Here is an 11682-nt window from a genome sequence, read left to right as displayed (position 1 = left end):
CAAAAGTAAATGCAGTTATATGAAAACACTTATGGTAATCTTTTGGGTACATACTTTATTACAGTCAAGTAATTTCTGCTGCTCTGCCACTGAGAACTACATTGTTGTTGTGACATGTTTTAAACATCTTGCATATCTAATATGTTTTAAACTCCATTATATGTTATAGCTCTTAAAAATGTATTCCATCTCTAAAAAAATTTACTTTCTCTTGTAGCTTGATAACCATACACTACAATGATGATAAAATACCTGAAGATTGTGATCTTTGTGCTGATTTTTACAGTTGTCGGTTTTGTCTACCGAATGGTCTTAAAGGAAACAAGCAAAAGCTATATCTCTTTCCTATCACAAAAAGAGATCTTTAAGACTTTAAAGTCAAAACTGATATCATTTAAGGAAGATGGTAGAACATCTTGGAACAATAGTGATGATTTGTTTAATATGACCACAGACGCAGCATCAGCAATGGAATCCATGACAACAACAACATCATCATCATCATTATCGTCATCATTATCATCTACATCATCATCACCAAGAACAGCAACACCACTATCAAGTGCTTCCTCGGGTCATTTAAACCCATCGGATATTTTAAGAGTAGGCAACTGTATCATATTTGTGGAGACCACAGACAGGATGCAACCACCTTCATTGGTGTTATGTGCCATTGAATCAGCAGCCCGAGTATACAAGGACAGACCGGTGGTCTACTTCATGAAAGGACTAACCGAGGCAAACTCAGATGCAGTCAAAAACAAATACTTCCCGAACTTCATACCTTTTAACAATGTTTACTTCTTCCCTCTGAGAATGGAGGAAGTATTTGCAGAAACAGCACTTCTTTCCTGGTATAAAAAGGTAAGTTGTTTGGTAGACTATTTCTAAGAAGCAGGTGACAATAGACGACAATTCATACATCATTGTTTCCCATGCTTTAGAATGTGTTAAAGGAGAACTATGGGGTTAAGGCTTTTCCCCACAGTTCTCCTTAGGGTAACGGGAGGACACAAACTAGCGTCCTCCCGTCACCCCAAGCTCAGTATACCGCAAGCTACAGCTCGCGGTATACTGAGACGCCACAGTATACCGCAAGCTACTGCTCGCGGTATACTGAGACGCCGCAGCTGAAGCGGATCCCAACAATTATGTCTGGATCCACCTAGCTGCGTGAGTGACAGCTGGCTCTGGCTATCTAGATGCAGAGCCAGCTGTACCCGCCCCCTCCCCCGACCGATCTGTCAGTCAGCGCTGGTGGATCGGGGAGGGGGGAATCCGGCAGAGAGCTGTTGCAGGATTGAGAGGTGAGCGAACGTAGGTATGTGTTCGCTCACTTACGATCTACTGAGCCGACCTGTGATTGTCACAGGTTGGCTAGAACTATGAGGTGAATGAAAAGCACTCACCTCATAGTTCTCCTTTAACTAGAGCTATGGATTCTTAATAACCAATAGCAAAGGAAACTCTTTACATAGAGATGATGGGGTTCATGAACTAAAAACAGATAGGCTGTTCAATTTAAAACGGAATGTTCCCTAGCCTTTAATAAATTAACCCAGATGTATCAAATGCCCTTCCAACAAACTGCAATAGGGATCAGAGAAATTACGAGCTTTCATTCACCCATCATTTTCATGAAAATTGTGACATTTAGGCAAATTTTTTCACTTTGACAAGATGCACTGAAGCAAAATTAAGGTAACTTTTGGTGGTTTTCAATGGTACAGTGGACTTTGAACGGCTCCTGAGGGTTACAGAAGCTTCTTTAAAGTGACACCAAACTCAGGAGTTCGATCTTAAAAATGCTTTCAAGTATTCAACTATTAAACTATTAACAAAATGTATCTTATTTGTGTATCACTCGGCGGTAGATCCTCAAATCATCTCTGAATTGGTGCTGACACTGTCCTTCCTTCTGGGGGGTGGCTACTTTTGTTCCCCATGGACCCTGTGTGGGTTGTAAAGTAGGCACCGCTCCAAGCTCACTCCCATGATGGACTATAATCTCATGTTTAGTTAGATAATTTGTATTGACTTTGTATTGCTGTTATTATCTATCACAGGAGCAAGGTTGGAGCGGTGGCTACTTTACAACTCACACAAGAACCACAGGGAACAAAAGTAGCCACCCTCCAGAAGGAAGGACAGTGTCAACACCAATTCAGAGATGATTTGAGGATCTACAGCTAAGTGATACACATATAAGATACATTTTTGTTAAACGTTAAGATACTTGAATGCATTTTTAAGATTTAACTCCTCAGTTTAGTGTCAATTTAACTGTCTTAGACCTCCTCTTGGGTCAAAAACATCCTTCATTAGCCTCATTATTTTACATTTTTTGGACAGAAAAGAAAAAAATTCAGAGATGATTTTTTAGATCTACAGCTGAGTGATACACAAATAGGATATATTTGTTTTAATAGTTAAAATACTTGAGTGCATGTTAAAGATTGAACTCCTGAGTTGATAGTCACTTTAAATAATACTAGGGATGCACCGATACCGATACAAGCATCGGTATCGGCGGCGATACCGAGTATTTGCATGAGTACTCGTACTCATGCAAATACTCTGATACAAAAAACGAGTACCTGTGCCGTGTCCGCCATCTTCAGGGACCCGAAACCGCCGCACACAGGACCTCCATCGCATCATCATGAAACAAGATGGCCGCCTACTCCTTCTCCAAGTCCTCAGTCATCTGCTCCATTCTGACCTCTTCTCCCGCTGATTGGCCGATTGGATGATTGACAGGCTTCCTCACCAGTCAGGAGTGACTGGTGAGGAAGCCTGTCATCATCCAATCGGCCAATCAGCGGGAGAAGAGGTCAGAATGGAGCAGATGACTAGGCTGTGACACGGAGTGGCTGAAGCAGACGGAGAAGACGACACGACACAGCAGGTTAGTACTGCAGCACTGCATGGGGGCTGGGCACAAAAATGCTGTTTAACTACATATAATATTTAAAAATAAAGAAATAACTATGTAGATATTGCTAACTTAGGCTTGTATCCCCCTAGTGGGGAAAATAGATGAGCACATGTCCAAACTCCAGACCAGAACATTGTATAGTGTGGCACAGCTATATCCAATTCTGCATACCTGGCTTTATATTATAAAACCATTTAACAATAATCTAAAGCCAGTTATACAGAATTGGATATATATCTGTGCCACACTATACAGTGTTCTGGAGTCTGGACATGTGCTCATCTATTTTCCCCACTAGGGGGATACAAGCCTTAGTTAGCAATAGCATGATCTAAATATTCATTTCATTATTCAATGTCTTTTTTTATATTATACATTTTATAATATTAAAAAAAAGACATTGAATAATGAAATGAAATGAATATTTAGATCATGCCATTGCTAACTAAGGCTTGTACCCCCCTAGTGGGGAAAATAGATGAGCGCATGTCCAGACTCCAGAACAGTGTACTATTGTATAGTGTGGCACAGCTATATCCAATTCTGCATACCTGGCTTTATATTATAAAGTTCTTATAATATAAAGCCAGGTATGCAGAATTGGTTATAGCTGTGCCACACTATACAGTGTTCTGGTCTGGAGTCTCTACTTGTGCTCATCTATTTTCCCCACTATGGGGTAATAAGCCTTAGTTAGCAATGGCATGATAAATATTAATTTCATGTTCATTTCATGTTCATGTTCTTCATAATATTAAGAAACTGACTTAAAATCATGATTTTGTATTGCTTTAGAAAAAATGTGACATCTCCCTTTAAGAAAAAGTATCGGTCATTGGTATCGGTGAGCACTTGAAAAAAAGTATTGGTACTCGTACTCGGTCTTAAAAAAGTGGTATCAGGTGCATCCATAAATAATACAGTAACATTCATATATACTGACTTTACATTGCCACAATTCGATGAAATTAAACAGAAGGGAATTCTGACAAGCTGCAACCATACTAAGTATTTCATACTTGTTATGACCACCCCCAGTTTTAAAAAAAATAGGAGAGGAATGGACTGGGCATATATATTTTATGTAATAAAAATATTGTGGCAGTGTAAGCCAATGCCACGGTGTAGGATGGCGACTTTGGCACCCAGGACTCTCAGCCAGAGGGGCTGAGAGGGTCCAGAAGTAAAGCATGTTATAAGGAAGAACCTGGCTTTTCAGGTCCGTCCAGGTTTTCCTATTTGTAGCTGGGATCTGGAGCTCTGGAGATTTCGTAGAGCTCTGGGTGGGATGAGATCTCCAGTCCTGGGGCCAGGTGTTGCCAATGACCAGCCTGGGCTAATCAGGTGGCTGAGAGCAGCCTTATCAGGAAGCCAGCCCAGTGCTCAGAGGAGTGTTGGAGTTGTGTGTGTGCAGGGAGCACACGGACACAGACAAACTCGGGTGCGTGCTGGATGCACACGGAACAGCCAGGGTGGCTGGGAGAGGTCAGGAAGGTCGGTGACCCTAGGACATGTTTTACAGACTGCTAAGAGAGCAGAGTGAGTGCCCACGAGGGGAGAGGTCAGGAAGGTCGGTGACCCTAGGACCTGTGGTACAGACTGCTAAGAGAGCAGCGTGAGTGTCTTGGAGCTGTGGAAAGCTACCGAGCCATATAAAAGACTGTCTTATGTTGCTGCCGCAAGCTATTTTGTGTTTGCCCTTTAATAAACTGCATTATACTTGACTTACCTGGACTACAGTGGAGTGTCCTTGTTACAATATATATTATAATTAGGGATGCACTGATACCAGTTTTTCGGTATCGAGTACGAGTACCGATACTTTGCTTTTGGTACCCGTCAATACAGAGTACTAATACCGGTGCTTCCACTGCCATGGAGCCGACTTCCCGACAACTCCATGTTGTCTGGCCGGCTTCTGATTGTGCTTGGCCAGGAAATTGGCTTGCCAGCCAATCAGCATCGAGCCGGAGTAATTAAAAAAAGTTAGTTAAAATTTAAAAAATTTGAAATTTAAAAAAAGTCCCGCAGCACGCCAACTTGTCCGAAAAAGACGAATACTCGCCAGAAAATGACAGCTCCGGCCCGATTGTAAACAAATGGGCGGAGCGAGCACGGTGAGATTCTGAGCTGTCATATGAAACAATAGCACTTTTTTTTTTTATTTGGGGAGGGGGGTCCCTCCTAACATTCCTACCAGACCTAAAAGGACTGGTATGAATTGTGGTGAACCTCATGGCTTTTTTGTTTTTCTTTTTTCTGCGGACTGTAAACATTTTTTTATTTTTTTTTCCTTTTGGTCTAATGTCACTTTGCTGCAACTAAAATTTGTTGATAAAAAAAATTCGTACATACTACCGCTAATGAAAATTCAGATTTTGTCAGAATCCCGAAATGAATTGACTTTCGAGCCAGAATCTCAAAAAAATTAAATAACGTTTTTTGCCGGCGCACATGTCTAATTATTACAATTCATTGGCATAAAATGCACTGCTGGGGTATACATCAAGAGTAAAGATAAAATGATGAAATATACACTAAAAGCTTTCCCAATTTTTTACAGAAATTACATTTAATTATTACAGGTATTTATATAGCGCCTACAAATTATGCAACACTTTTGCATAGCGTACATTCACATCAGTCCCTGCCCTCATGGAGCTTACAATCTAAGGTCCCTATATCCCATGCATACATACAGGGCCGATTTAGACAGGAGCCAATTTAACTTCCAGCATGTCCTTGGAGTGTGTAAGGAAACCGGAGTACCCGGAACACATGTATTCTCCACACTCCCCCATGTTTGTTGTAATTGTATAATAGCTGTCAAAGAGGGACAGCAGATTAGCCACAACAGTCATGCTTACCAGTGGAATTTTATCTAAATCTTTTAAGGTTCAATACTAAAAATGTGTTGTCTCTTCCACCTAAGTGCCTTTAAATTATATTTACAGGTTGACCCATCGCGGGAAGTATATTGGACTCATGTTAGTGCTGATGGATGCAGACTGGCTCTGATCTGGAGGTATGGTGGCATCTATATGGATTCTGACATTATCTCAATGCGGCAGATACCAAATCATAATTTTCTGGCTGCAGAATCCAATCGGGTTTCCAGTAATGGTGTTATTGGGTTCTCTTCCCATCATGACTTTACATGGAAGAGCATGGAAGATTTTGTTCGCAATTATCAAGGTGCAGTATGGGGATTTCAAGGGCCCTCACTCTTTACACGTATTTTAAAGACATTCTGTAGCATCCCTGCATTTACTGCTGTGAAGGATGTTAGATGCGGAAACATTACATTTTTGCACCCTCAACGTTTCTATCCTATTCCCTACCCAGCGTGGAGACGATACTATGAGGTCTGGGCTAAAGAGCCGACCTTTGATAATTCCTATGCTTTGCATCTCTGGAATTACATGAATCGTAATGAGCGTAGGGATATGGTACCTGGGAGCAATTCATTGGTGGAACATATCTATCAGAAGTATTGTCCTTCCACATATAGTGATTTGGCTGAAAATAAGACTACATCTTAAATCATCATTATTTTTCACTGTTTGCTGTCAGGGGAGGAAAGGATATGTATACTGAAGGTCTTATTCAGACAAGCTACAGTGATAGGATGGATTAGTAGATGTATTAGTAGAAAGAAGGATAGATAGATAGATAGATAGATAGATAGATAGATAGATAGATAGATAGATAGATAGATAGATAGATAGATAGATAGAATTGACTGGGTGTGCAGGCACAATGAGGTGGATAGTCTTTTTTTAAAACACATAAGTTACCCAACATACCAAGTGTACTGAAACAAAGTCTTGGTTAGAGTCTGGTAAACATGCAAAAAGGCACCTTAGGTTGTTAGGGGTGTCTGGCCACACTTCTGCTACTCCCCATCACTACATAAACATGGACACTTAGAATGAATGTTCTGTCAGATGTAATTCAAGTAGATCCCATTGCACTCCTGACTGGATATAACCCAAGATAATGGGTGGGTGCTGAGATGACAGCAGAAGCCTCTGCAGATCAGTATCATGTAGTGGAAAAGTCACTCGCACTCCAATGAGAATTTCAGTCAATGTTCTTTATTGACAAAAGAATTGTCACAACGTAGAGCTTACAATGTGACAACTCTTTTGTCAATAAAGAATGTTGACTGAAATTCTCATTGGAGTGCGAGTGACTTTTCTACTACGTGTTCTGTCAGATGTTCTCACTCTACTGCAAAAATGTTTTCATTGCTGTCTTTGTTCATGTTGAGAAGATCTAACTACATGTTGTCAATGTCAACACAGAGGAGATTTCTAGCTACTTCCTTTCTGTCATCTGGACAGGAAGTAAGAGAAGGTCTACCTCACAGAGACAAATACATTACCAGAGAATTTATAGAAGTTCTAAACCTTCTTATCGAGCTGTCTGTGTCAATGTTGGGTAGATTTCCTTCTCATTCATTTCTCCCGTTAAAAGGTCAGAAATTAGAAGACATTTTAATGTTAATAGATAAAGCAATAACAAATTACAGAAGTACTAACCTTTCCCCACTCTATCCACACAAAAACGTTTGCCTATACTTGGGCGTTAAAGAGCAGTTAGAGCAGTTTGGGTCTGGAACTCGCTGCCACAAACAGTAGTATCAGCCGAGAGAGTTGAATCATTCATAAAGCATTTGGACAACTTCCTCAGAGACCACAACTTACACGGGTACAGGTACTCTTAAAAACAAGAACACACAGGGACTCGTACACATGCAGACAGATGCAGAATTACATACATACACACAATAGGTTGAACTTGATGGACCTGTGTCTTTATTCAACCTCAAATACTATGTAAATATGTAACTATAGTCTAGAAAAAGTGAACAGGTGCATAGAGCAACACCGACTAACTGGAAGAACAAGAAGAATGTTAAGGTGTATGGCCTTCCCTAGGGAAAGATCTATTGCTGTGTGCTCCTTGATCATTCTTTTGCTTGCTTCTCCATCTGCTTTGTCAGTCAGAACTGTGGGTTGCTTGTGAGAGGTGCATGGATACATGTCCAGTATTACGGCTCATCATGATGTGCCAGTTATAATGGTCAGTGCCATGCATTATGTTCATCATAAAATATCTTGCTGATGCAAGGCAAAATGACACCTTCTACTCACCTTACCAGCATTCCTCCCTATTCTTCCTCTGTCACCACTTGCTGCTTCTCGGTACCTGGAAGCATGTGACTTCTTCCCCTGGGAGAGTGCTCAGGCATAGCAGCCAATTGCTAGGCCTGATCACTGTCACATTACCAAAGGAGAGACAACTCCACTCCCTCTAGTCACTGATTCTATTTCCTCCTGCAGCAAAGGAAGGAGTGGCAAGGGAGACAAGGCAAGGCGAGTATAAGGGGGTCAATGGGGATCCTTTGCAGGGGCCTGTTATTTTTTATTCTGCATGGGCAAGGTGACAGTGTTTCTTGAAGTACATCTAGATCTTGAGTCAGCCATTGCTTTTGGGTCATAATGGTTGTTGATTTCTCCAACATGTTGTCACAGAAAGGCACTTTAACATATTTATTCTCAGCTGTAAAATGAATTTTAACTGTAATCAAGATTGTCAGTTTGTTGTTCATTTTTATAATATTTTTCAATAAAGAAGTTTTTCTTTTTAAAATATGTTGTTTATTTACATCATTACTATAAACTAAGTCACTGCAATTTTGTAATTAATGGTTAATTTATTTTAATGAATCATTGATAAAAGCAATCCTAGCAAAACATGACCATAGTACTAATGGTTGTAGAAAGCTAAACAGCGCAAAAATGAGTTTCAATACCCAAAATATACCTTTCATGTAGTACTGGAAACCATGGGCCAAATGGTGTTTCCAGTTATTGCTTGTACCATCCCTTTATATAAGTAGTCCAGTGTATCTTTAGTAAATACAGCACATTTTTAGCTTTTAGTGTAACATTTTTTATTTTAACGTTTAACAACATAAATTCAGAATGACATTCAGGATACATTTCAAATGCACCCAAACTTTTCATTTTCAGAAAATTCGGATACATTCGGATTTATTATTTTTTCATTCGGAAATTCGGATGCATCTGAATGTCCGAATTTTAATTCAGAATGAAATGAATAGCACATGTCTAGTAAAAATAAATGTGGCAAAATGAACAACACATAAGAAATATAAAGTACTTTCCAAAGTAATCTCAGAGGCACTTCAAGATTATTTGTACATTCCAGTGATAGGGTTTTTCTTTAGGGCACCTTGCTTTTAGGTGTAAAATCTGATTTAATTAGTATGAACACACTTTTTGGCACTTCCAGTACATTGTCAAAAAAGTGATGAGCCGAACAGGCCCGAGATCAGTTCAAATTCGAACTTTAGAACATCCAAAAAGTTTGAATTCAAACTTAATGCAAGTCTATGGCCAGAGGCGTAACTAGAACCTTCAGGGCCCTGGTGCAAGAAACCATGAAGGCCCCCCCCCCCACGGTTACTAGTCATCATTTCATAATAAAAAGTTATAGCTTGGAGCCCGGCCACCTGGGCCCCTTACAACTTCAGTGGATGTACCCCCCTGATGGCGGCCTTGCAGGATAGGAGCGGTACAAACTCGGGGGCCCCCTTCTTCCTTGCTGGGCCCCCCCAAGTGGCGGAATGCCAGGGCCCGGTCGCAATTGCGACCGCTGCGACCCTGGTAGTTCCGCCAGTGTCTATGGCGGTACTTTCAAAACCAATTGTCCTCTTTAAGAGGGCTTATATGCAAGTTATTGGCCATAGAAATTGTATGGGGATCCAGGTACTGCCCTGGGGACAGGAATCAATGAAAACAAAACTTACAAAAAATAACGTTTTTAAAGGAGCAGTGATTTTAACATCTCTTAAAGGGTAACAATAACAATGAAAAATTCCTTTAAATATCATGCCTGGGGGTCCCCTTAACCTGCCTGTAAAGTGGCAAATCTATACAATGTATAGAACCTGCTGCAGCAAAACTGACATTTCTAAAGAAAGAAAAATACTAATTTTTTTATGTGCAGTTCCCCCTCCCAAACAATACCAGACCCTTTAGGTCTGGTAGGAATGTTAGGAGGGACCCCACTAAAAAAACAAATGTGTGTGGGATTCCCCCCTCAAAGTCATACCAGACCCTTAAGGTCTGGTAGGAATTTTAAGAAGGAAGCCCCCCAAAAAAATGTGGGGAAAAAATGTGGGTTCCCCCCTAAAATTCCATACCAGACCATTGATCTGAGCATATGCCTGGCAGGGCCTGAAAAGGGGGGGTGGAGGACAAGCGAGCCCCCCCCTCTCCCTCCCATACCAGGCCACATGCCCTCTGCACTGGAAGGATGCTTTTCCAGGGTCGCCCCTGGAAAAGCACCTTGTCCCCTGTGACGATGGGGACAAGGGCCTCTTCCCCAAAAGCCCTGGGGCGTTGGTTGTGGGGGTGCGGGCAGGGGGCTTTTTCACATCAGGGTACCCCTTTGAAAAAATCCTTTATTTAGGAAAAAAAAAACAAAAGACATGTTTTTGACAAGTCTTTTATTTAAAAAAAATTGATCCACCGATGTAATCCAGGGTTAATCACAACACCCAGCGTTGTCCATGACGACGACGACTCAACTAAATAAAAAATAAAGCAAAAACAATTAAATAGAAATAATCATTTTTAAAAAAACCTACTCGTACTAGTGAAAACTCCCCGATACTTAGTGTCGATACTGTTGCTTTAAATAGCCCTAGTGAGACCCTGTATAACCCTCCAAAGACTCCGCACAGCCACCTTAGACCCTGCACAGCCCACTTGAGAGTCCCCACAACCCACCTAAAAGCCCATACAGCCTCACGAGACGCTGCACAGCCTCCTGAGACCCCAAACAGCTGCAGATGCAGCAGTGCCGTCCGTCCGTTTTTTTACTACGGGCGGACGGCAAGAGGTTAAAGCCCGCACAGCCCACCTGATAGCTTGCATAGCCTCCTGCCCCTAAAGGACATATTTGCAGATTATGTCAGGAGCTAACCCTCACCAAAAAGTCTCCTTTAAAACTATGGTCTAATCCTAACATTAAACCCAGCACTTAAACTCAGTAAATCTTGACCCTGGCACTAACCTAACCCAATCCCTAACCTAATCTCTAACGCAGCTTCAACCCCTGCAGCAGCATGTTTACCGTTTCCAGGAGGGTAGCTGTCCACATGGAAAGCTTCCAGGTCCTACATTACAGGCCTGTTCACTCTAAACGCGATGACTAGTGTTTTTCAGCATCTGAAGAACGGCAGTCACTGCTAGGGCACATAGAAAACAATTGTTTTCAGATCACACAGGTGTGATCTGTGGTGCACCATGAAAACTATGTAGACATGCTGCACTGGACTGCACCAAATCACTGTACCACAGTGCAGTACACCGCACTGCTGTGCGGGGACATGAATGATGTGTACACTTTGAACATTACAAAAAAAGTTAAAGATAAAAGTAAACTGAGACAACTCATTAGACCACCCACTCACCAGAATTGTGAGAACAGGCTTGTCTTCTGTTAACATGGAGTGATTTAGAGGGTCGGGGTAGTCTAAACAGGCCCTGAAATGAAGAAACATTGCAAACATCATGGCAGTGAAAGCCGCCATTTATTGGTGCCTAGATTGGGTGGTAATGTGTGATAAAAAGTGTCTATATGAAATCTTTTTTTTATATTCAGCCATGTTTTTCAACCAACTGGCTTTTCTCTTATGACTTTCT

General features: G+C 41.2%; 1 protein-coding gene across 1 annotated transcript; it reads left to right on the top strand.

The window, feature by feature from the left end:
- The first annotated feature begins 240 nt into the window (after nt 1-240).
- On the top strand, nt 241-6480 carry LOC108800964 (alpha-1,4-N-acetylglucosaminyltransferase-like). The gene is made up of 2 exons (XM_018572944.1): nt 241-864; nt 5893-6480. The coding sequence occupies exons 1-2, from the start codon at nt 241-243 to the stop codon at nt 6478-6480; spliced, it is 1212 nt and encodes a 403-aa protein (XP_018428446.1).
- The last annotated feature ends 5202 nt before the right edge of the window (nt 6481-11682 follow it).

The sequence above is a fragment of the Nanorana parkeri genome, unplaced genomic scaffold (genome assembly GCF_000935625.1).
Source record: "Nanorana parkeri isolate BGI_ZX_2015 unplaced genomic scaffold, ASM93562v1 scaffold2180, whole genome shotgun sequence".
Taxonomy (NCBI): domain Eukaryota; kingdom Metazoa; phylum Chordata; class Amphibia; order Anura; family Dicroglossidae; genus Nanorana; species Nanorana parkeri.
Note: the sequence above shows the minus strand (reverse complement) of the source record. Positions and strands in the feature narration are given on the sequence as shown.